The following is a 26952-nucleotide window of genomic DNA, read 5'->3' on the forward strand; positions in this document are numbered from 1 at the left end:
ACCAAGGGGCTTAGTCATTTACCTACCGTTGAGGACCCTGAAGGTGACTTGGAAATACAGCCCGGCCTCAGGGTTGCCGCTCTCTAGTCTAAGCGCCACATTGACCGAACCCCCTTCCTCAACCTCAACGCTCCCTACGGTAATGTTCTTCTCTTGGGGGTCCACCACCATGACGGTAATGGCCTTCTCCGGATCCAGGCTCCCCACCGGTATTTCTGTCCCGTTGTTGTTTTGGAACTCCATGGAAGCCACCTCCGAGGAGACGCTGTAGTTGGCAATGTAGCCAAAAGGAAAGGGGTTGTAGTCCACGCGGATCATGACCTGGACGACATCTGTCATGTTGGAGAAGGTGGTGTTGAAAGATGGGGGAATGGAGAACTGGCACTCGGGGTTGTCCTCGTAGCAAAGCAGTTCGAAAGGGTCGGCCCGTTTGCCTATGGCTGTGATATTGGTGCCAGCCAACTCCAAGGGCTCTTCATTGAGCACCCGGGATTTCATCAGGATGCGCATCAGGTCAGTGGAGAGGGCATAAGCTTTGGAAGCCACTTCCATGGGACGTTGGCCACTGCAAAGCTCTTGCGGCTCTGACTCCCGAGGAACGGTGTTGACAAGGTGAATCAAGTCCCCTGAAAAGGCAGCAGGAAAAATTCAGGTCATTGCTAATGCTGCAGCAAAAATTATAGGGTGCAGTCGCAGAATCATAGAGTTGGAAGAGACCCCAAGGGGGCATCCAATATAATCCTCTTCTGCCATGCAGGAAGACACAATCCAAGCCTTCCCTTTGACAGATGGCCACCCAGCTTCTGCTTAAAAAACCTCCAAAGAAGGAGACTACACCACACCAACGCATCCACTTAGTTGTTGTGCACTTTCAAGTCGTTTCCAGTTTATGGTGCGACCCTAAGGCTAATCTCTCCTAAGATTTTCCTAACAAGATTTACTCAGAGGAGGTTTCCTTTTGCTTTCTTCTGAGGCTAAGAGAGTGTGACTTCCCCAAGTCACCCAGGGGTTTCCTTGGCTGAGTAGGAATTCGAACTCTGGTCTCCAGAATCATAGTCAACATTCAAACCACTACACTACACTTAATGCAATACTAAAGGTTAAACCTTCCTCTTCTGCCCTGTTTTAATGGGACTAACAACACTGGCTAGTGGTCATGATGGCTATACATCATCTCTGGTACCAAGATATTGTTGCCTCTGTGTAACAATTTCTGGAACACGTGAGCTTTAGGATGCAGTTGCAGTTGTGAGCTCCACATCCACACACCATAGCACATAGCTGCAAATATATAAATCAAACAGGCATATAAAACACATGAACATAAGGGGAAATAAATATGATGTAGTTCTGGATAGCTAAAGAGCAATATGCTAAATGTTAATTAGAGTACGTGCACAAAAATAAAGATGATGGAACATTTGCAAGCCCCAGATGTGATAACTGTGAGCTAAGGACATTCCTGGAATGCACTGTTATGTTTCTCCAAATTAACTACCTGACGCCAAACTGTGCTCCTGAGAAATTAGATTATATTGGCAGGTGTTAGCTTACACATTATCGATGCTGCCTGGAGGGTTCCATTAAGAAGATGGGCTACCTCTGAAGGAGGTTTCCAATACAATGCTATCATGTTTGTTGCAAGTTCTTCTGTCTAGCTATATATTTACCCACCGTCTCTGCAAACAGTCCGTTGTGGATTGATTTGTGCAACTATGTCCTAATAATGAACTTTTTTTTTTTGCTGTTATTGCTAACTGCCATCAAATCAACTTCGACTTACACCAACCCTAGGAATAAGAAACCTCCAAGTCACTCTGTCTTGCAAACTCAGGGACTGTGGCTTGTTTGGTCACTTCTATCCACTTGCAATGTGGTCTTCCTCTTTTCCTAGTTATTAATGATTTCTTTTACCGATGTGCTAACCAAAACTGCATTATATTTCTTCCTCTTCCTAGTCTTAAATTTTACATCCTCATTTTGTTAACCAATCTGCGCTTCTGTGCTTTATGCAACATGTTTCTGCAGTGGTTTATACAACTGCTGCCCTCTGATAATGTTTCTGCTTATGCATTCCCTATGGGAAAATGTCTGTCCACGGGGAGAATGGAGGACCTCCGTTTGGTCCAGCAGCATTTCTCCTCTTCCTCCATTCTTAGAAATGATGGAGACAGGAACTTTCTACCTGGGACGCTCAGAAATTTCAGCCCTTTTGGAGAAACAAGAGGTTTCTCCTTTGGAAGCACTGCTTCCCATGCACTCACCCATGATGTTGAGGATGTTGTCAGCAATGGTGGTGGGAGTCATGGTCCCCTGCGTGGTCTCCCCTTGGAGAATGGCCATCATGCTCTCCAGCTTCTCCAAGGTCTTCATCAGGCAATCGCGGCACACAAACCCCTTGTTGGCCACCTGGGGATTGGACAACCAAAGAAATAAAAACCAAGGACAGAGAGGACAGCATCTCCATTCCCAGGCTCATTGAACTACATTATCGTTAAACTCAAGGTTTGCTTTTTGGAATTTATATCTTGTTCAGAATATTTACGTTAGCCGCTCTGAGAGCCTTTGTGGCTGAAGAGGGGGTATAAATACAGTATATAATATTTTCCAACTGTGGATGCTTGAATCTGTGGATAAAAAATCAGTGGATATGGAGGGCTAACTGTATTAAATTCTAGCCATAAACTATTTAAAAAAACAAAAACCAGACAACTTTTGGCTGATGAAGAATAACTCTTTCTTATCTGGATTAAACTTTCAAATAAATAGGTAGCAAACTCGAGTGATGAGTTTGTGGAACTGTAACCAAAACAGGCTGCTAAGATACAAGAAGGAGGTGCAAACCCTGAGGGCTGAAAAACCACAAAAAGGGTTTGGGTTTAAGCCACCAGGAACCAAGATCCAAGGCTGCGCTCCAAATATCAAAGACCGTGAAGGCGCATACCGTGCATTGGGCCAACACCGCTGCAATCTGCTGGATGTCATCCACCGTGTTCACATTCAAGGAGACCAGCGTTTCCGTGATGTTCTTCCGCATCCAGGCCCTGAGCCGGTCTTCTCTCTCGGCTTCCGGTTTCGAATGTATGGAACACTCATACTTTGGGAGTAAAAATGTAGATATTTAAATGCTTTTATTAATTAGGGTTCTTGAGAAGCAAAATGCAATCCTGGGCAAAGTAGAGATAAGACTGGAAAAACTAGCTGTTGCAAAGAGCAAAGAACAAGTACCATAACAGGGCAAAAGGTTTAGCCAGCTTCTATGCAGTTCTCAATTCCATCTTGTTTATTTATCCAAAGACTTTGATTCTAGCTTTCCTCCTGGAACTGGGACTCCAGGTGGCTTGCAACAAGATTTAAAAGCCAAGAAGAGATAAAAGCAAAAACAAACAAACACAAAAAACTTTATCATGCTAAAATGTAATTAAATTAATCATAGCATTAGAAGGTTATTGTGCTTTTTAAAAAAGGAATTTAGAAATGCCATCTGTGACTTCCACCCTCAGCCTCTCCGCTGTCAGCATTGCCACTCCAGGTTGGGTTGCTTCTTCGTACCTCATTTAAGATGGTGATGAGAGCCAAAGTGTACTCAATGACCTGCTGGGGGTCTCCTTGCTTCACCAGGCCCTGCAAGACCACCTCTGTCTGGTTGTAAAGCCACTGTGGGAGGCTGCTGAATCCCTCGGGGACGCTGGGCAGGGTGATGGCCATGGAGCTGGAAAGGACAGCAACTTATCAGGGCTCTGTTTTGCAAAAAGGCAAACTCCCTGCAGGTAGAAAAACAGCCCCATGACAGCCCTCCACCCCGATAGGTTAGCCTTCAACATGCAAGGTTATTATCTGTGCAAATATGGGGCAGCACTATGTTCATTTCATCCCCCTCAGTACGATCCAGTAACAGATGGATCTGGCAACAGATGGATAGAAGAGCAAAGACCATCAGCAGACTGACCTGGCATCCCTCTTGGCTACCAACATGTTTTCAGGCTCAGTTTAAAGTGCGGTTCAAGTTGGCTTTTAAAGCCCTAAAACAGACCTAGGCAACCCAGATGTTGTTGGACTGTAACTCCTATCTGCTCTAACCAGAAGAACTGATGGTGAGGAGCTAACAGCAGATGCAATCCAACATTAAATCTGGAAGGCCAGAAATGGTCCATTCTTTCTGGAAATAAATTTGCCTGAAACTTCAGACAGCACTCTGCTCTCTGGTCCTCCAGGAAATATCTTCAAAGATCTGCCATTGATAAAGTCATTCCATCTCACATACACTCTCTCCAGAAAAGTTAATTAGATTTGCTGCTGCTGCTGTCAAAAACCTCTGTATGAGGATGCAGCCTTCAAGGACCAAAACCTGAAAATAATTCCCAGGAAATCAAGATGGCTGAGCATGCATTTCATTTGGCTACAAGGCAGGGTGACCAGATGTCCTAACTGCAGAGGAAGATAAGGTACCGCAAAATGTAGGTCATGCATGAAAAATGTTGGACATGACCAACTAAAAACCAAAAACATGCATAGAAATAAAAAAATGTATGCTTCTTAGGCTCAAAATGGAGGACATTTTGGAATTCCTCCTGGACAGAAGGTTGGAATGTAGGACTGGTCCTGGAAAAGGATTACATGTCTGGGCACCTTACTGCAATGTCAGTGGTGGGACTCTATTGAAGCTGGATCTAAAAAGTCCCAATGGGGTCCACTTTCTGCACAATGTTCGGCACCTTTTGCTCTCTAGCTTGCTATTTTCTGAGTTGTTCTGATCTGACACCCTTCGCCATTCACACCTCCTGCTTTGTGCTAAAGCCTTGTGGCTACCGATCAACAAAGCTCCTTGATTTTAATCAGTTCCCTAACATCCTCCTAGAATGAAATCACTCTCAAGGAAGAAGAGCAAATGCAAAATAAATGGCCCATCCCTGCATTTTCCATTTGTCACCAAATGCCATACATTCATCACCCGGCAGCTGTTTGTTACCAATGAGAACAGGACACCAAATTATTTTCTTTCTTGAGCCGGAACAGGCTGGGCCCAAGGCCTCCTCCCTGATTTACAACCCAAGAACAGCTTGCTGAGAGTATCGATCTTCTACCTGTCACCCAAAATGACGCACTCTCTCAAAGGAGTTGTAAATCGTCAGAAACAAGTCAACCATTTTCTTGGCAGATGGGGAAGAGAAACGGCTTCTGGTCACTGGATGGAGCAACCGCTGGTGGCCAGTGGCTCCCTTGTTGGCAAGGAAAGGCAGTGAGTCCACACTGGACTTTAATCTGAATTTTAAAAGCGTTATCCAAGGAAATGAACCTATTGTTGGGGGTCAGGGTTCAGAACCTTGATTGCGGTAGTTATATGCCTTCAAGACAATTGCAGTTTATGAAAACTCTCTCCTAGGTTTTATTCTGAAGAGGTTTGCCCTTTCCTTCCTCTGAGGCTAAGAGTGTGTGGCTTGTCCAAGGGTCCCCTGTGGGTTTGAATGGCTGAATAGGGATTCAGATCTTGGTCACTCAGAGTCTTAGTCCATCACTCAGAAAAATGCACCAGCTTAGTTCCAAAAAAATAAAATAAAAGGTTTTCTTGGTTTGATTTCTTCAGAGGTAATTTGTTATTGCCTTCCTCTGAGGCTGAGAGATTGTGAGTTGTCCAAGGTTCCTCAGTGGGTTTGCATGGCTGAGCAGGGAGCAGGGCTAACTGCAATCCCTCTGAGCATCCGGAAAGGAATTGGACAAGTTTTGCAAATATTTGAATGGAAAGCTCAAGGTGGAATTTGCAGAACTCCCCAGATTCTTGCAAATATTTGCATGGAAAGCTTGCAAAACTCAGGTGATCATCCCGGTTCCTTCCTTCCCCTGGAGAAGGAAAGCCCTTTACCTGTTGAAGGCCACAACGGTGGCTCCCAGCTGGTCCTGCACCAGGACCGACACTGACACCAGGGATCCGCTCTCCTGGAAGCCGGGCGGCAGGAAGGCTGCGTGCTCCGAGTGGCTGCCTTTGTACACCCAGAACTCTTCGCAATGGCCGATCCGGCAGCGAGTGGACAGGAGGATGTACACCAAGGGGGTGCCTTCGTTCTCTGTATCCCGCCAGCCTTTCCAACAAACAAACACACAGTCCGTTAGGACACCTGCATTTTGGCGGAATCACTGGAGAGAAAAGACAAATCCACCCACCCATTGCACAATTCTACTCCTCCTTTCCAGAAACACATTGCTCAGGTATGAAATCTGAAAGTAATGGATGGAGTTGCACCCAAGTCTGGAGGTTGTTGTGTTGCGGAAGAGAATGAGAACATTGCTTTCCAAATAAGAATCCTCCCACCCTGAAAAATAGTTTCCTTCAGTTCCAAATTTCTAGCATCGCAGAGAGTGACACAATTAAAATCATTCACAGCTAGAATTCTTCTTGTATTCACATTCCTTTGGCTTTCTCATTTTTATTTGGATGCCTAGCCTCAATTTCTAAATGCTCAACTGACGTTTTAAGTCGCTATAATGCTGGAAATTTGGGGACAGATAAAAAATTTCATCCTTTTGCCTCCCTCTCATATCTGCACACCTGTCTTGGTGGATCTTCTAGAAGAGGCATAACAGTGTGTTTGCTACTGAATCACAATAATATTTGATGGTTGTATACAAACACTTAACATGGAATACAACACCCTTTCTTCAAGAGCAGAGAAAACCAAAGGCTTTAGGAGAAAAAAAAGAACATGCAAGACATTCCTGTTATTGTGTTGAGATTTTTTTCTCCCAAACAGACCAAAACAAAGATGCTTGTATTATGGCAGCCTTGTTTGCAGACATTTTGGCTGGGTTTGCAGACTATTCACAGGTCTCCCCAGTCCAAGCATCTATCCAATCCCAAATGCAGCCTCTCTTATCATGCTGCATCAGAGATGTAGAAACCCAGGGTTTGTCTACACTGGGGGGAAATGCAGAACTCACCTCAAAATCGATGCTCACAATGTACAGCTATTTCTAGGGAGATGCCGCAGTTTTTGGCCCCTAACCCAACTTTGCTCTGAACTAAGCAAAGTCAAGGGAGAGCCTAGTCTTTCCCAGAAACACCACTTAAAACACCACAGGAATGCACCCCCCCCAAAAGAAAAACTTCATTTTCAGAAAAGCCCTCAAGAGATAAAATGTCAGCTGCCTTTTCTTTAGGAACCTGTCAAACCAGACAAAATCTGTTCCCAAGACCAATGTTGGGCATCCCCATGTAAGTCGTCCTCACCTGTGCATTCAAAATGGATCTTTGTGGTCAAAGCTTGTACCGGACCCATTGGGGACAACCAGCAGGATCCCCCAAAGGGAGGTTGGTTTGGAAAGAGGTCCATGGAAGCATATCCTTCCTCTCCTGTGGTCAGATCGGTGATGTGGAGCGTGAAGGTATAGCCCTCGCCGTCCTTCAGTGCCCATGGTCTCAAGACCAGGTTCATGCCCATGTCGCCCGTCGAGGTGGTGCTTCTGTCCAAAACCAGGGTCTTGTTCTTGAAGCTGTGTGCTGCCCACCTCTGCATTGAGAGCAAGAGGAAATATGCAATTTAGAAGTCGTAGCCGGACACACTGGCCTTCCTCATCGAACACAAGAATGAAATATTGCATGTATTTCAGGACAGAATCCAGGGAGACCCAAGAAAGTGCCAGAATGTTCAGCAAGGTTGATTAGCCGGTTGGCTTCAGAGGAATACTTTCTTTTTATAACTTAATATTCCATTATCTATTCATAATACCAGTTATTTTTATATACACATATACATACACTCAATGTCTGAACTTATAATTAGTGATATTACTACTAATGAAAAATAAAAAAAGAAAACATCTAAGTTCGATTCTTGTATTAGCATGATACTTCCTTGACTTCCCCTCTTCTTCTTTATGAAACTTAATTTCACATTGACCATATTGTCCTTTTTTAATATCAATCCAATTCATCTCCTTAATTTTATTCTTATCATTTTTCATCTCCTTTTTTATTTCTCTGTTTTCTTTTTCTTGTTGTTAACATCTTTAATAATTTATTAATTTAAATTTATTGCATCCAATTTTTGTTAATCCTCCATTTTTCCCCCCCCCCCCCCCAAATATGTAACCAATAGTCACAAATTATGGATTTTTATATAACCCATGGATAAGTTGATGCATTCTTATCAGCCATGGATAAGTCAATGCAATTGATAAGGCAAGGAGCATCTTTGTGGTGCCATCTGATATGACTTCTGCTCACAAAAGCAACCAAAACAAAAGAATAGATTCTAGATTCCTCCTCTCTGTTGTCATCCAGAACCATCATCCATCAAGAGCCATCTTACCCCCAGTTTGGAGTTATTCTGGCAATTCAGGCAGGTTCCCTCCAGATAAACATAGGAGCTCCGGCTGACTGCATAGACAGACTGGGCTTTGCAGGAGATGCACTCCAAGGATACAATGGGGACAGTTCCTTTCTTCAGCAAAACCTAGACCAAGGAGAAGGAGACGGAAGTAAACATTCAGAAACAGGGATGCACTTCTATCATCATTTCGCCCAAATGTACAAGGACAATTAATTTCTGTGTGTCCTCCTGACTGTGGGAGAAAATGAGTGTTTCTGCACAGTATTGGCTTTGTGTAGGGCTTCACCACTGGACTATGACTCCAGAGACCAGGGTTCAGTTCCCAGCTCAGCTCAATATACAGTATGACCCCAGTATCCATGGGTCCGGGAACCAGTTTTACGTACTCATATCTGAGAGAGAATGTCTCTCTAGGCATCTGGAAGTTCTCCAACGCGATTCTGTGGTCAACTTAGGTGACCATAGAGTCAGGCTGGAGGACCTCCAGGTGTCTAGAGAGACCACCTCGTTAGATATCTGGAATGCAACTCTATGGTCAGCATCCACCAGAAATATAGGGTTCACTATTTTCTGCGATTTTTTGCTAAGTCTGGGAACATATCCTTTGTGGATACTATATTTAAACCAGACCAAAGAATGACCAAGGTGCAGCATTTTGAGCACTGGACTAGGACACTGGGAGACTAGGGTTCGAATCCCAACGCAGCCATGGAAACCCATTGGATAACCTTGGACAAAGTCACGCTCTCTCAGCTTTACAGGATGGCAATGGCAAACCTCCTCCGAAGAAATCTTTCCAAGAAAAACCCATGATAGCTTCACCTTTGAGTCACCATGAGTCAGAAATGACTTGAAGGCACATAACAACAATAATAATTTGCACACTATTATTAGAAAGATACTCTGTTAGAATACTACACTCTGTCATGTCAACTGGAGATTTCTCATTTGGCTAGAGAGGAAACATCTGCTCAATATGCCTCATTGTACCGGAACGGAGATGCATTGTTTCTTGATTATATTTCAATAAAATCTTCTTCTTTTAAAGGACCACCTAGAAGTACAGAAGGAATCAAGGGAATGGATACAGATGTGCAAAGTTATCGCCGCTTGTATCAGAAATTCCTGGGCCAGGGAAAAGTCCCACCCCTGGGTTTAAAATGTTGTGTTGCTCTGGGTATAAAATGTTGTGGCTAGTCCTGGAAATTCACAAGAAATAAACCAGGGGCCTTTTCACATCAGCAATGATTGTGATATGATTGCATTTTAACTGCCTTGGAAACATCCTGTAGACTCCTGGGAATTCCGGCTTTGAGAGAGGCATTTAGAAATAGAGAGGTCTAGTGCCTCACCCAGAATTCAACAATTAATGTAGTGTGAGTGGATCCCAAAACATTAGGTACACCATATGAGTTTTTTAAAAATCCTAAATACTGTACAAGTATAATTCCTGCAAAATCCTGAGGCTTATGGACAGTCCCTAAACGCCCTGCAGGCACCAGATCCTGAGTGATCTTAGAAACTAAGCAGGATCAAGCCTGGTTAATACTCTGGTTCCAGATAACCAGACTGTTAAACGCTAACCACCCCAAATTTCTTTCTGGATACTGCGGTAAAATTATCTTCAGGACGAATTCCCAGCCATCTAGATCTTCCTTGGCCTTAATAGCTATTTTTCACAGGAGTATGAACTGGTAATACCACCTCTGAGGATTCTCCCTTGGCTAAGAAAATCCTATGAAATTCATGGGGTCCCTATAAATTGACAGGCGACTTGAAGGCACACACACAGACACACAAGGTGCTGTATAACGTGGCAGACTTTTAAAAGAGACCAAACAAAAAAGTTATTTGCAGCTCAGGCTGAAATCTCAGTCTGTTCCTCCAGCCTTCTGCAAATTCCCGGGGACAGTAAAATCATTGTTTTGCATTCATGTCTGCGAGCGAGATAGTACGGAATGTCCTTGAAAGACTATCAATTTGACTTGGGTTCCTTTTTTCCCCACCCTTTCCTTCCAGCCTCCTGTTTCCAAAAAGAAAAAGAAGAAGAAGGAGGGAAGGAGGAGGAGGGGGAGAGAAAGGGAAAGAGAGAGATCAAGGCGGTCATAGTTTCCACTCTGCAGACGAACTACGTCTCTTTACTTGCTGCCAAGTGTCTCCTGAAGCAGACCGGTGATAGAAACCATAAGGTTTCTTGGCATGCAAAGGGCTCACTTTGTTTTTTAGGCTCATCAAAAGGCATTTTCACGGGGAGGAAAAAAGCTCTCCGAGCAGTGAAGGAAAGGAAAAGGAAGAAGCAGCTTATGGCAAAGACTTCTCCGAAAAAAGGGGGAATTTATTTGTATAAAATATCATGAGCTGACTTATAGGCACAGATGGAAAATTAGAATGGTTTTTTATAATTTAAACAGACTCTGGAGACCAGGGTTCAATTCTCTGCTTGGCCTTGGAAACCTACTGGGTGACTTTGTGGTTAGCCATACACTCTCAGCCTCCCAAAAACCTGTGATAGGGTTGCCATAAGTTAGAAACCACAGGGACATGAGATGCCATCATCCACAAGGGATTGTTTGGCAGAAAAGATAGGGTGGGAAGGACTCTTCAAGATGCCAACCGTTTGATTCGTAGACTCAGGGCTCATCCCTGCCTTCCAGACGGAGAGGGCGAACGTATACTCCACATCTGCTTCCAATATGGCTCTGGAGACGGTCACTACTCCTCCCATGGCACTGAAGTTCAGAGCGCACTTGGACGAGGAGCTCTGCAACAAAGGCGGAGGAAGAAGAGGAGGAAAAAGGGGGAGTGAAGGAAAAGACAGGGACAACATTCAACACTGGCCTTTAGAGGAAGCAAGACCCTCCTGCCCTGCAAGACCAAAGCCCCCATTTTGAGTTGGAGTGTGTCAAGGTGTCTGAATTCAGTCGCCTCCTCTCACCTTGTAGTTTTGGAAAAGCATTTCAGGATCGTTGTGCATCACAAGCTCACATGATATAGGCTAATGTAATATGTGAGGCTGCATTGATAGAACCATAAAGTCTATACATGCTATGCAGTTATAGCCATTTAGTACCACTTCAACTGCCATGGCTCCATGATATGGAATCCTGAGATGGACAGTTTTGGGAGGGACTTGGCATTCTTAGATAGAGAAGTCTAATCCCCTCACCTAAACTGGAGCTCCCAAGATACCCAACAAAGAGGACTATGACATTAAATGAGGCTACCTTGGGAATTATTGTCCGGATGAGCCTGTGGGCCACAATTTATGTACCTTGACCTAGAGATGTGGGCTGTCACTTGCTGATGGCTAGGACCATTCCAAGATATTTTGCCACCTGAGCCAAAGGACGAAATGGTGTCTCCCCCCCCCCCACACACACCAAATTCCATGTGCAGAAACTGATTGGGCTGATGGGATGCCCCCTTCTCCATACATGTCATGACAATCTAATTTAGGAGATGAGGTCAGCTAGTTGGGCACACATTGCTTTGCTTCCCAGAAGAGGAGAACACCTTGAGAGCAAGAGACCATGGGGATGCCACCACTGCCTCTCAGGAATTAATTAATTCCAGTGTTCCATGGACTGGCACTATATTTGGACTCACAGACTTCTGCTTTTTATTATGACAGTGACTCCCTCTTCTGAGATCAGATGCCAAAGTGAAAGTCTGGGCCCTGCTTTCTGTCCCCCAAGGAACACCCAGGTTCACTTACTTTGGAGGAGGACACGCACGACCAGTTGTAGTGCAATGGCGTCTGTTCCCAGTCTTCCAAGTTAGGGTCGTAGGACTTCTCCCCATCCAAGGCCAAATCTCGGGTGCTGGACCACACACGGTAGGATCCCCCGTCAATGATAGGCACCAGTTTGTTGGGCAGGATAGTCACATTGGCAAAAGTACTCTTGGCCAGTGGAGTATCTCCAAAAGAGACCAGGAATTTGAAGCAGTAGTTGCCGAGGTCCAGGGCAAGTTTGGGGATGACCAACTGAGGCCGGTTGACATCTACATTTTGAAGCTGGACTTTGTGAGAGCCACCCAGCTGCAGACAACTTGGAGCTCTATAGATCTCCCACTGGTAAGCCGTTTTATACCTGACACAGCCCCGCAAGTCGATCTGTGCTTCTAGGTAGTTCTTCTGCGACCGCTTCATGACCACCTGAGCAGGTAAGGCGAGCTCAGCCTCTGGCTCCTCGCATTCCAGCACTTGAACCGTGACCGTCATGTGGATGAAGGAGAAGCTGATGAGATTGGTGGCATTCACCTGCACCATATAATCCCCAGGCTTCTGGTAGGTGTGGCTGGCAGAGGCCACATCAGTCCTCTGAACTGGGGAACCATCCCCAAAGTGCCACCAGAAGACAACCTGCCGAGCGCTGGGCTGCACAGATGCTTCGAACAAAGTTGTTCGGTTGGCAAAGGGTTTGACTGGCAGGAGGGAGAGCTGTGTGATGAGGTCTTGGACTTGAATCACGATGGTTAGATTCAGGCTGCTCAAGAGGTTGGAAGCATGGAGATGGACGTCTAGCTGTCCTGCAACCTCTGGTGTGTAAGAGATGCTTGGTCCTTCTAAGACAGCCACCTGGGAATGCCCCCCATCTTCCTCCAAGGTAAGTTGCCACAAATAAGACACCCGTGAGCCAGTCTCAATTTCAGCTGTGAAATGCCTTTCCACCCCAGTGGGAGTGCCTCGCTCACAGCAGTCTACAACCCGCAAGCCACGGATGGCCTCCAGCACCACAATGAGGACCTCTGCATGGACCATGCTGACGTGGTTCTCTGCTGTCACCTGGACGACGTAATCTCCCACTTGGGAGAATGTGTGGGTGAACCTTGAGGCATTGAGGGCTACTGAGCGGTTTCCTCCAACACTCACCTGGTAACTCACAGAGGAACCGGAAGACATTTCGATAACAAAGGAGGCCTCTTCGCCAGGCTCCAGCACCTCCTTGCTCACCCGAAGTCTCAGGTCCCGAACTGGATCTTGCACTGTCAGGTTGTGGCAAGCCCTTTCCCAACTGATATCATTGGAAGCATTGAGACAGATAGAGAAGAATCCAGGAGTAGGGAACGTTAGGGCTACTCTCTGTCCGGTTATGGTTCCGTTTGGCATCTTCCACACCCAAGCCACATCAGAACCACTTTCAAGCTCTCCAGAGAAATTCACGACCGAGCCTGACTCAATGTAAGTACAGTTTGGTCTTATGGTCTTGATCTGCAGGCCCATGACTGGCACCTGTACATAGACCACGAGCGTCGCATTGGTAGAGCCCAACTTGTTTTCTGCTTCAACAGTGACCACTTTGGCACCAGGTCTTTGGAAACAGTACATGATCATGGGGGAGGCCGTGATGAGGGGGACTCCATCTTCTAGGTACCACATGTATTCCAGTCCTGTCCCAGTGGTGATGGTGGTGCTTATGTTGACAGAAGCATTGACAGCAGCTGGGTTGGGAGAAGCCGCCAGCTTTAAGACACCCACTTGCTCAATGAACTCCACTGTCTTGTTAACAGCTAAGCTTCCCAGCATGTTTGTGGCTTTCAGTTGGATAACATAGACACCTGCTTCCAGAATGACCAAGGAGAAAGTCTTCCCAGTAAATGTTTGCACAGAGTGGTTCTCTTTCAGGACCACCCAACTGTAAGAGATGTTCGTCCCATCTCTCACCGCTGCTTGGAGCTGCAGTGTCTTGTTGGTGGGGAAGTAAGTGTCGTCAAGGAGGTCACTGCCAACAATCTGCAGCCCTTCGATCTGCTGCAAGACGTAGATGAAGATGCTGTCTTGCAAACAGCCAATCTCGTTCTCGGCAGTCACGATGACATTGAACGTCCCAATGGAACGGAAAGTGTATGAGATGGTGGAGAAGCCTGGGATGGGAGTGCACCGGTCACACAAGATCCATGAGTACCGGATGGCAGTGCCAGCCAGGAGGGTAGCCGTGAAGCTCACAGAACCATTCAGAGGCACCACTGTTCGGCTGGCATTGATACTCAAGCCCTGGAGGCGCTGCTTGACCGTGACATTGAGCCTCGCTTCGCGGAAACTCACCTCGTTCCAACCCGTCAAGCTGATGGCATAGGTGCCACTCTTATTGTAGGAGTGGGTGATGAACTTTCCCAGCTGGGTCATGCCGTCTCCAAAGTCCCACAGATAACTAACTTTGTTCCCGCTAACATTGGCAGAGAACAGATAGACTTGGTTCACCTCTAAAACCTTTGAGGCATTGGACTCAATCTTGGCTACTCCGACCGGTTCTTGGACTTCCACTAAAGCCGAGTCGTTGTTGAAAGAGACGTTATTGCAGACAGTCACTACTACTAAGTAGACACCTGGTGTTTTGTAAGTATAGCTAACTTCTGTGCCACCAAACCTAGCAGAGTCATTTGCCCCGAAGTCCCAATGATAACGGTAGGGGTACGGCGGCAAGGCTGTGACTTGGAACTTGCTCTCGTTGCCTAGCCTCACAAAATGAGGCCTGGCAAACAGTGTGACGTTGGTGATCTCTGGCTCCACACAAACCTCTGTGTAATACTGTGCTTTGTTGACCTTGCTTGAGAGGACCAGCGAGAGGGAGAAGATGCCACTGCGGGTGAAGTTGTGCATCACTGTCGGATCCCCGTACATAGAGACATTGGATGAACCGTCCCCAAACGTCCAGTCGAAAAAGTAGTCATCGGGGTTACCAGAGACGAAGGCAGTGAGTTGTACATTGGGGTGTTCTCGGATACAAGCAGAAGGTTCAATCTTGAGGACCATCAGCAAAAACACCTGAACAGGCACGGCTCGGGAAACCAAGTTTACCGGATTTATTGCCGTTACGTTTATTGTGCCGTTCATCTCTTTCAAATAGCTGTGATTCACGGACGCCTCCGAGGTCTGCACAACAGTTCCATCGCCCATGTCGAATATCCAGGTGATGTTATCCCCCGTTTCCACAGATGCACCGATCTCTACCGGCATGCGCACCTCTATCGCCTCATCCACAGTCACCTGCAACCCTGTAATCTCTTCAAAAACACGGTAGCACTGGGATGTCTCTATGGTGCTAATGGTGTTGTTGGCTCTGAGACTAACATTGTATATCCCTTTGGTGTTGTAAGTATGAACTACTGTTGACTGGCTTTGCACATATACCACAGAGTCATCCCCAAAATCCCAGAGGTAGGAGACTCCATAGTTAGATGGCAGAGGCTGAGCTTCAAAAGTGACAGGACGGCCCACAACCAAAACATCTGTATCTGTTTCCATAGTCAGATTCATCAGGTATGTGTAGATGTGGACAGGGACTGAATAGGTCAGGTTCTCAAATTCATTGGAGACTACAATTGTCAGGATATATTCACCTGCACGGAAAATGAAGATGGGGAAGAGAAAAGAAATGGCCATTCATGAAGTATACACATCCCAAATGTTCTGGATCGTTCATGTTTACCCCCATTAATATATATAATGCCGGATCCTAAACTCACTAGAAGACTTCCTCATGGTAATAACTAACCAGTACTGTATATCCATTTACATGTTACCACTTGGGTCCAATGCTGGGGAACAGAAATTAAACAACTACATAAATAAATAAATAAAAATACATGACAAGTGCAAGACATGTTTTGTCTGCGCATTGGGTACAAATTGAGCTACAAGGTCCTGAACTATGAGGAACCTTTTTGATTTTACCAGTTTGAAGAGTAGGCTAGACAACAACAATAAAAACAGAATATATCATCATTAGTAAAACAGAGAAAATTATTTTGTCTCCACTAGTTCGCCATAGCGTCAAGCAGACATAACACATGAATTAATCTCTTTTAAAAGAACTGAAAAAAGAAAATCAAGACCAAGAATTGTAATGAGCCTATGCTACACACAGTCTTACAGAAAAATCTTCCTCTTAGATAGCTTTTAAAAATGATTTCTCCCATCCTGAGAAAAAGGTGGGGTATAAATTCAATAAATAAATAGATAAATAAATCATGCTGGGAGCAGTAAATATGTGAATAGCTTGTCTTTAGTTGTCTTAGTTTATTCATTCTACAGGTTGAGTCTCCCTTATCCAAAAGGCTGCTTCAAAGGGGCGGTCTGTATCCCACCTTTGTGTACAACTTGGTCCCAAACACTCAAATATTTCCTTACCTGGTTCTTGGTAGGTATGTGACACATTATGTCCAAGGACAACCTGGTGGACGGTGGGATCAGGCACAAGGAAAGAGTCGTTATAGGGAGGTTTAAACTGGGAAAAAATATGGTCGCCATCCCCAAAGTCCCACCTGGAGAGCAGAGAGCAATGAGATACATGGGTCAGTTGTCATCTAGATGACAAGAAACATCATATGTCTACTATCTTATCCTGCAAATTTCCCAATTTAATCTACAGTATTTGCTCTGTAGATTTGTCCTGATACGGCAGCAAGCATCTTGCTGAGTTTTCCAAACTTGAGGTCAGCAACCAGTCAGATTGGGGTTTGTCCCTTTAACGCACCAGTGTTCTTCACTGGTGATATTGCTGTTGTTTTACTGACTGTATTTTTACATAATACTGTATTTTGTATTGTATTGTGGTTTTTATTCTTTGCTGTAATCCTGCCTCGATCCGCAGGGAGAGGCGGGAAATACAAATAAAATTTATTATTATTATTATTATTATTATTATTATTATTATTATTATTATTATTACATGTGACAGGTAGAGAAGCTGTAGTTGGGAGATGGAATGGACCCACCACACAAAGGGGATGTTAAGCATATTTATTAAAGCCCAGAGTTGAGGAACACCTTGATCAACAAAATGTCACAAAAGCTGTTGAGTTCCCCAGACTACCTCTTTGGGCTCAAAATCACAAAATTTGGGGGAATGGAGAAGTAAATCGTTCACAAAACTAGCCAGATACATTACCCATTCTCTCTCTAGACAGGTGAGGGCCAATGTGTTGGACTAAGACACTGGGAAACCTGTGTTCAAATCCCCATTCATCATGGAAACCTACTGGGTGACTTTGGGCAAGTTGCACACTCTCAGCCTCAAAGGAAAGCAAAAGGCAAACCCGCTCTCAACAAATTCTGCCAAGAAACCCCCTTAGTGTTACCATAAGTGAGAAATGTAATGAAGGCACACAATAACAATAACTCTAGTATGTAGAGATATCCTGAGCCACCTTTGAGACTAACTAAAGAAAGAAGTGAGCTTTTGTAGACTTCAGTCTACTTCTTCAGATGCATTTGGGAAGCAGACTTAAGTCTACAAAAGCTCATGCTGCCAACTTCATTCTTTCAGTTAGTCTCAAAGGCGCTACTGACTTTAAGACTAACATGGCTATATCTTTGAACAATAACTCTAGGAAGACTGTCTTGCAAAATGGATACTCCTCCATTCCGGCCAAATTTTGAACCATCTAATGAAAGCTGGATGCATTTGCGACATTTGGTTAATCTAATACCACAACTGCTAAACCCTGAATTTTATTTCCGTTCCTGGACTGCATGGTTACTTTTTGCTTAATTGATTTAATTTATCAAAGCTATCAAATCGAGACCCTTTCCCTATTACAGCAGCAATAATGAAAGATAATTTTTTGCATGCAACTCTTGGTGTTTTCTTCCTCCTCCTTTGATATTTCCTCCTAAACGTATAGCTTAAATATTGTAATCATCATCTACTTTGCATTTCACATGGAGGCTTTAAGACGGTTTCTTGTTATCACCTTAAGTTTGAAAAGTCAAGGGGAAAGGGAAGGTTCCCTGGAGGGATGACTTATCAAGACAGCTTAAACTGAAATTCATTTGGATTAGGGAGTTTCCCACTGTCTGGCCAGATAAAAACATGTTTTTTGTAGCTCCGTTTCTCAAGGTGTGGAATTATTCCCGCTGAGCTTCCTCAAAGTCCCCTGGAGCCTTAAAAACCACCTCTTGGTGAATTCTGATTCTGAGCTTGGTTTAGCAAGCTAAAAATAGACTTAAGCTTAAGGCACAGCGGGATGTGCAGAATCTTATTTTCATTACAAGCGGTAGAAAAATCAGAGAAATTGCATTTGGTTTGTAATATATCCAAGCATCCTGATCTGGGCAAGTTCATATTCCAAACCAAGTAACTACAAACTTTGTAAGCGATTTGTAATTTGTACGTCACAAGGAATATCAGAAAGAATTAATGCTTAGACTGCGAATCTGTATGTCTTTGGATTATTCTACTGAATTACAATCGACCCTGAATTTTTGCAGGGGTTGGGGCATAGGATCATTGCGAAAGTGTAAAAAACACAAATATAAGCCCACTATTTTATTTTATCTGAGTGAACACTTCTCTAGGCATATCTAGGTCCTCCAGCATGACTCTATGGTCACTTTCCACTATACATTGACCATAGAATACATTAGGGGACCTACAAATGCCTAGAAAAGTATTCTTTCTAGGCATTTCTAGGTCCTCCAGCACAAGTCTATAGTCAACTTCCACCAGGCATTGACCATAGAATGTACTGGAAGGCCTACAAATGCCTAGATAAGTGCTTTCTCTAGGCATTTCTAGGTCCTCCAGCACAAGTCTATGGTCAATGTCCAGCAGAGGTTGGAGGACCTTCCAATGCTAGAGATAACATTTTTTGGATCACACATAAAACAGGAGTTGAGGAAGCAGCAAATACAGTCATCTGCAAATATTGAGCTCAAAGAGCTCAAATGCAGAAGGATGACCATAGTTGCAGCTAGTACCTGATTTTGTATGTGCAATTGCTTTGATATCTGCAACTAAAAATGTTTTTAAATTTTAAATGCGAATCACACAATTCTTTAAAAGAAAATCCCAAGTCCAGACCAAGGGAGGACTCACATGAACGTGGCCTCCACTGCCGAATCCACCAAAACGGTCGCCGCCAGTTCCACGGTGCTGTTCTGTGGGACACGCGGAGGGATCTCAGAGACCACGAGGTCCTTCATCCTGTTCATCTTCTCCACGGTGATGTTGTAGTCCACCGTAACATTGCTGACATGGTTGGAGGCGGTGAGCTGCACAGGACACCAAAAAACACATCTGGCACATTGCTGAACCAATACGACAAGAAAGAGTTGGCGGCAAGCACCTTGACATTATTTCAAGAGATAGCCATATTAAGACTGTTGCAGCAAAAAAGGAGATGCAGACTTAGTCTGCCTTATCCAGAATTCCAAAATCCGAAATATGGCAAAACCCAAAATTGTTCACATGGGTGGCTGAAATAGTGGCAAACTATAATTCGCTGGATTAAGCCATGGTAGTTGAAGGGGTGTTGATCTGGATTATTTCTGCAGTGAGGATGCAGCCTTTGGTTCAAATCTACACTCAGTCCTGGAAACCCACTGGATGACCTTGGATAAATAATATAGAAGGTTATCACATGGGGGAAAAACTGTCCCCCGATGTGTTCTAACGCTTTTGAAACTGTTCCCAGAAATGGCGCCTCCTGGAACACATCGGGAACCTGATGGGAACGCCGGCGGCAGCGGCGGCATTCCACCGTGCGGTAAACTAGCGTTCTGGGCCCTATCGGGTTCCCATCACGCTCCGTGCGCGCCCGCGCTTGTGCTTGTTAGAACACATCGGGGGACGGTTTTGCCCCCGTGCGATAACCTTCATACTCTCAGCCTCAGAGAAAGGCCATGGCAAACCTCCTCCAAAGAAATCTGGTCAAGAAAACTCTATGGGTTGCCTTTAAGTTGGAGTTAAGAGGACCAAAGTGGATTTTTACAAGAAAGACATATTAAACAAAACATGAGAACAGTGATAAATTTAATAGAATACTATGACAAGAACCCAGGGAAGGAGGCAGCAATGGTTTTCTTAGACGCCGAGAAGGCGTTTGATCGGGTGAATTGACAATTTATAATACAGTTAATAAAGAATTTGGACATGGGGGAAATATAATAAATTGGATAGAGAAACTATACACTAATCAGAGAGCAAGTATAATTATAAATGGGGTCAAAACAGAAGCTTTTTAAATTAATAAAGGAACTAGACAGGGCTGCCCACTATCTCTGCTTTTATTTATAATGTGTTTCGAGATACTATGCAACAATATAAGAGAAAACAGCCAAATTAAAGGGGCTAAAATAAGGGAACAAGAATTTAAAATTCGGGCCTATGCAGATGATATGGTTCTGATAACTGAGGATCCTATACAGGGAATACCAAGAATTTCTGAAATAATAGGCGAATATGGTTCATGCGCAGGGTTAGAGATTAATAAAAATAAGTCTGTACTCATGATATTCAATATGACAAAGCAAAGACAAGAACAACTTCAAAAAATATCAGAAATACAAATAGAGAAAAATATTAAATATTTAGGCATAACGTTAACAAAAAGAACAGCTGACTTATTTAAAAATAATTACGAAACGAGCTGGAGAGAAATAAAAATGAAATTAAATAAGTGGGCAAATTTAAGGCTTTCCTTCCTAGGGAAGATAGCATTAATTAAGATGAATATAATACCAAAGATCCTTTTTATTTTTCAAAATTTACCGATAATCTTAAATGACTCAAGCTTTGTAAAATGGAGACAGGATTTGGCCAAGTTTATATGGAGAGGAAGGAAAGCGAGACTAAAATGGAATCCCTTAATTGATAGTAAGGAAAGAGGTGGATTAATGATGCCGGATTTAAAAACGTACTATGATGCATGTTGTATGGAATGGATTCAAGAATGGGTACAATTAGAGAATAAACAATTGTTAGATCTGGAGGGTTTCAACAATGTCTATGGATACCTTTGGTACGGAAAAATAGAAAAAAACAGACAATTCAATGAAAGTATAATTAGAAGATCCCTGTTGAGAGTATGGAGGCTATACAAAAAGAAAATATATACACAGATTCCTGATTGGGTATCACCTCAAAAAGCTATCTCCAGTAGAACTGAAGCTTATGAAAAGAAATGGTTAAAATATAAGGATATAATCTATACGGAAAATCAAAAAATATGCATGAAAAGCCAGAGGAATTAAGGGCGGAAGGAATAAACATAAGTTGGTTTCCATACCATCAACTGAAAAGTAGATTTAAGATGGATATGAAACAAGAGGAAATAACACAAATAAAAACAGAATTGGACAAACTCTGGGAAAGAGGGGAAAATGGACTAATCTCAAAATTGTATAAGGTTTGTTTGAAGTTACAACTAGAGGCTACAGAGACAATTAAAGGTAATATGATCCAATGGGCAAGAAACATAACACGAAATATTTCATTAACACATTGGGAAAGGGCATGGGGAAAAGATTTGAAATTTACATCTTGTGTAGATATCAAAGAAAATTTTGTGAAAATGTTTTATAGATGGCAATGTTTTATAGATGAAAAATTAGCGAAAATGAGTAAAGGTAAAAATGACAGATGTTGGAAATGTAATGATGATATAGGATCCTATTATCATATGTGGTGGACCTGTCCACGGATTAAAAATTTTTGGATAGAAGTCCACAAAATAATACAAGATATACTGGAAATTAAGATGGAACTAAGGACAGAATTGTGCTTGTTGAATATTGTAGAGAAATTGAATGCAAGAAAGAAACTGAAACAAATATTTAATTTCTACAGCGAGAATAATTATTGCAAAGAGATGGAAAGATAATGAAGTTCCAACAATAGATGAATGGTTAATAAAGTCCGCCGAGGTTATAGATATGGACAACCTGACAAAATTGCGGAAAGAAGTATATGAGGAAGATAACTTAAGTTGGAAACCCTTTATTGAATTTTGTGAAAAAAGATGGAAAGTATAAATATAAACAAAACAACAGTTAAAAATTAAATTAAAAATATGATATTGAAAGGGACACATGGAAACTAGTATAAAGGGAAAACTATAGATATAAGGTTGACGCATGTATGGTTATTATGTTTGGAAAATGTAAAATGGAAAGAAATGTTCAGGAGGGAAAAAATTTAGATGTACACTCTCAAAGATGAGATATTTCTTAGTATATGATAAGAAATAGAAAAGACTGAGATGGTTCTAAGGAACAGATAACGAAGGAGGAACAATGAAGAGAGCTGAATAAGATATATGAGAAGATGTGTGTAAGAGACATCTAGGATGGTAAAGAATGATATGTGAGGGAAAGGAGGGGGTGGAAGTGAAGAAATGTGACAATATTGTAATGTGAAAATGTAAATATATATGTGTATTTTAGCTCTTCAATAAAAATAAAATTTAAAAAAAGAGTAGCTTCCAAAGATAAACTGCAAACATCTCATCCTCCCTGGATGGGGAACTGGCAACCATTTCTGCTTTTGCATGGAGATCACCACAGAGAGGGCTAAGCTTGACTCACCGAGAGTTTGTACACAGCCGGCGTCTGGTAGATAACGTGGAAGAACTCATTGTAGAAAGTAAAGGAAGGCTTATCGTCCACTGTCCACCTGAAGGTCACATCTGATCCAGCATCCATCATGGGGATGTATGTCTGCAAAGGAACAGAGACAACAGGCAATGATTTCAGAAGGGGACCCATGTGCTCATTGTTGTTCTTTTCTGCCCAAAGATAGTATTGCATTTTTCCATGCATTTGGGGGGCCCTTCTGCATAGTTTTGAGGCAGAAATTACCCCAAATCATGCTGATTCTTTTTGAAAATGTCTGTGTGCTTTGGACTTGGGTCTCATTGCCAAGATACTTCGTTATGTACAGTCAGCCCTCTGTATCCACACATTCTTTATCCATTGATTCAAGCAAACAAGGTTTGAAAATCCTCAAAAAATATAAATTCCAAAAAGCAAAGCTTGATTGTGACATTTTATATGAGGGATACCATTGTATTTAATGGGACTTGAGCATCCATGGATTTTGGTATCCATGGTGGGTACTGGAGCCAAACCCCAGCAGATACCAAGAGCCCAGTGTACAGGCAAATATTCCCAAATTTTTAAAAATTCAAAATCCAAAAACACTTCTGGTCCCAAGTATTTCAAATAAGGGAGACTCAACTTGTAGTGGGAAAACTTGAAGGCAGTTGGAAAAGAGGAATATTGTAGTACAGATGGATAGACTTTGGCAAGGAAGCCAGAGTTTCTGTCCTGAGTTTGCAAGGCTGTTGATAACAAAGTCATAGGTAATCAAAGTCAAAGCACATAACAACACCAAATGGGACAAAAGCATACACACATACACACACACTAAAATACTCCATGTTGCATTTTGACATTTAATGACTTACCACGCGGTTATTGAGCAAGATCCTGGACTCTGGGTCTGGCGTTGCACGGAGCCCTCGGATGGCTTCCTCTGCCTTCACCAAGACGGTGATGTTTTGAGAGCTGACGGCATTCTCTGCCCACAAGACGACGGTGCTCACGTTTTCCCCAATGCCCTCCAGTTTGACGACCGAGAACCACGTGTCGTTGCTCTCCTGGGCACACTCAGCCACCATTGTGGCAACCGAGGGCGGACAGTTCCTCTCAAAGGGGAAGCTCTGGTTCCCACCTTGCCAGCCAGAGCTGCCGTTCATTCCGGAAAAGATTTTCAACACCAGCCACGTGTGGCTGACTTCCACGTAGATTTTGCCTCCTTGTTCAGGAGGGTAAATGACTTGGAGGCCGGAAACGGGAGAAACGACCCAGAAGTCGCAGGATAGATTGGTCTTGAAGACGCCATTGTCCACAGCGGCCTTCACAGCGTAAAAGCCAGGAGATGCCACCCCAGAGTTTTCCTCCCTAATGATGGGCACCGTCTCCTCCGTGACAGAGAGCAGCCTGAATTCGCATGTGGAGCTGTTGTGCCAACTGCCGCCGGTGTGGTGGGTTGGTGGGAAGTCCGACTCCCAGCTTGAAGAATTCCAGGTATAGTAGTTCATCTGGGAAGAAGGTGTCTGGTTCAGGTGGCAAAGGAGGAAAGCGCTGGGTCCTGCGTCATGCTGGATGCTCACGGTATCATTGGGCCCAATGGAGATGTCCTTGTTTTTGAAGAGCATCTGGAAAAAAAAGAGGCCACAGATTTAAGATCTCAGCCCCAATCCAGAGGTCCCCCTTTTCATCCCATAACATTATTCTGTATAAATGCAGAAGGGAGGAGTAGAGGCCAGTTTCTGAGTTTGGAAAAGTTCCTTTTAGGACTGCCATTCTCAGAATCTCTGCATGTCTTCTGGGAGTTTCTAGCAACATAATCATCTCTATCATCTATGCTTTAAGAATTATTATAATGCTTCAACAATCAAATTCACCCATTACATAGCAATACATAAACAATAAAGAGCCAGTCTGGCATCATGGTTTGAATGTTGGACTAAGACCCTGCAGATCAGAGTTCGATTCCTAGTTCGGCCAAGAAACCCATTGGTTAACCTTGGGCAAGACACATGGTCTCTGCCTCAGGGAAAAGCAATGGTAAACATCTGAACAAATCTTGCCAAGAAAAAACCCATAATAATCATCATAAATCAGAAATGACTTGAAGGCACACAACACACATAAATGTAAGATATGGAAAATCATGTGCAATGGCAGATATCTGTTGTCATTTAGAAAAGCACTAAAAGCAAAGAACAGTCCATGCTCAACGCATCATCTAGTTTGACACAACAAGGACCTCCTTCCTTCAGCTCTAACTATTCTGTACTTCATTCCCAGATCAACTTTGTGGAGGAAGAAGCAAACATTTTGCATTAGGATAAATCAACCCAGCAGCGCTTTGGTTCTGCCAGATGCTCAGCACTTACAAGATACAGCATCGAGGGTCCAGGAGGTAAAGTGAAAAGTGACTCTTTGAGCTCAATATTTGGGAATGCATTTGGGCAGAGGTGAGGGATGGGTGGTGGAGTGCCAGCAACCGAGTTGTTGGCGCATGCCCCGGAGTCATCACAGCATCCTCCAATGGTCAGACATGTGTTGGTCAGAGGACACCAATGGAACCCAACTGGACAGTCTACTTGTGGCCACGTCCCATTTTCTTGAGAAGCCAGTAATGGAGATGTGCCATTGCCAACTTCTTTGCAACCTAAGGATAGAGAAGAAAACACACCATCACAACCGAATAATCCTAACAAAATTCCCACCTTGTCTGAGCACTTTCTAGAGGCATGCATCACCCCTGGTTTTGTCAGAGGGATTATTTATGGGTGTAATGGTTTGCATGTTGGACTAGGACTCCTGGAGACCAGGGTTCGAATCTCTGCTCAGCCATGGAAATCTAGTGGGATGACCGGTACAAGCCATTCACTCTCAGTCTTACAGGAAGGCAATGGCAAACCTCATTGGAATAAATCTTTCTTGAGAACCAGGTCGGTGTAATGGTTTGAGTTTTGGACTGGGAGAGAAGACCCAAAATTTATTGGGTGATTTTGGACAAGTGGCACCTTCTTGGTCTAAAAGGAAGGCAATCGCACATTTCTTGTCTTATGATAGGGTTGCTATAAGGCAGAGACAACTGAAGCAGAGGCAACTGAGAATGGTATAGTTGATTCAGTGTTGGACAAGGACTCCAGGAGTCCAGGATTCGAATCCCTCCTCTTGGTGATTACATAGCTTGGTAAAGAAACCAGAAGACCTCCAACAGTGATAACTACAAGATGTTTTAGCCAGTAGCATCATGGTCTCTCACCTTCTTCATGTGCCAGGCGGTGCACTCGGAAGCGGACTTGGACACTGTGCTGCAACTCCTGAGTCACAAACTCCAAGGCTGCTAGAAAGCCCTCTTGTGGGAATGCCAAGCCAGGGAACACCATGCTCTGGAAAAGAAAGTCCCAAAGGTTTCAGAGAACCCCTCTAGGTCCTTTTTTTGGAAGGTGTCTGCCAAAAGTCAGCCAATTGCATGCCTCACCTCCACCATTCCCAATGGAGCAGAGAGTTCTTCTCTTTCGGTAACATTTCCCATCGGCACGTATGTTTCGAACACAGGGGCACCCAAGTAGAAATGCTCAGCGTTTAAAAGAATCTCTGTTTTGGGTTGAGGGAAAGGATAAAAGTTAGTCTTAATCCCTGAGTTTAAACAAGAGATATAAATTCAAATTGGGGACACATAATCCCAAGCGCATACGTAATACTTGTGGTTTGCTTCCTTTTATTTGTACTAAATAATACCAAATGTACTAAATGTTTTGGTTTTTATTTAAATATTTTTAAAAAAACACATTTAAACAACTCTGTAACTCTACAGCACTATATAAATAAAGTATAATAATAATAATAATAACAACAACAATAACAACAACAACAACTCCTGATATGACTCCTATCTGTTTTATACTGCTTAGCATTTTATCATGTTTTGTATCACAGATTTCTTGTTTTTTTAAAATCATTATTTCTTATTAACACAATTACATATACAGCAAAATACAAATTAAAAAAAGATTTTAACATTCAAAATGAAAATGTTTGTTTTTTCACCACATTACTTCATATAAAATATCTGTTGAAAACTGTCTGCATAAACTTCCTATCTAGCCTTGTTAGCATTTTTCTCTATATCACCATGATCTTCCAGATTTTTTTGATAATTATCTCATTGCTGTGTTTTAATTATAAAATACGCCATGCTTCCACCAGGCTTTCTGCCTCATGCTCCAAAACAAATGCTCTCTAACTTTGAGGAAATGGGAGCATGACTGGAGAAAAGAACACACCCCAAGTTGCACATTATAGTTTTGGATGCAATCTAAT

The 26952-nt window shown here is 43.3% G+C and overlaps 1 protein-coding gene across 1 annotated transcript in view; it reads right to left on the minus strand.

The window, feature by feature from the left end:
• PKD1 (polycystin 1, transient receptor potential channel interacting) overlaps positions 1–26952 on the minus strand; it is a 102223-nt gene that overhangs the window by 29922 nt on the left and 45349 nt on the right. The window contains exons 8-23 of the mRNA XM_042438021.1: positions 26111–26226; positions 25892–26018; positions 25011–25288; positions 23514–24266; positions 22633–22764; positions 19145–19320; positions 16456–16589; positions 12040–15665; positions 10939–11085; positions 8304–8447; positions 7223–7502; positions 5861–6077; positions 3553–3712; positions 2945–3097; positions 2265–2409; positions 27–626 (exon numbers count right to left, since the gene is read on the minus strand). Of these exons, the coding sequence (XP_042293955.1) occupies positions 27–626; positions 2265–2409; positions 2945–3097; positions 3553–3712; positions 5861–6077; positions 7223–7502; positions 8304–8447; positions 10939–11085; positions 12040–15665; positions 16456–16589; positions 19145–19320; positions 22633–22764; positions 23514–24266; positions 25011–25288; positions 25892–26018; positions 26111–26226 (7188 nt within the window). The remainder of the gene's footprint in view (positions 1–26; positions 627–2264; positions 2410–2944; positions 3098–3552; positions 3713–5860; positions 6078–7222; positions 7503–8303; positions 8448–10938; positions 11086–12039; positions 15666–16455; positions 16590–19144; positions 19321–22632; positions 22765–23513; positions 24267–25010; positions 25289–25891; positions 26019–26110; positions 26227–26952) is intronic.

This window comes from Sceloporus undulatus, chromosome 8, assembly GCF_019175285.1.
Source record: "Sceloporus undulatus isolate JIND9_A2432 ecotype Alabama chromosome 8, SceUnd_v1.1, whole genome shotgun sequence".
Lineage (NCBI taxonomy): Eukaryota > Metazoa > Chordata > Lepidosauria > Squamata > Phrynosomatidae > Sceloporus > Sceloporus undulatus.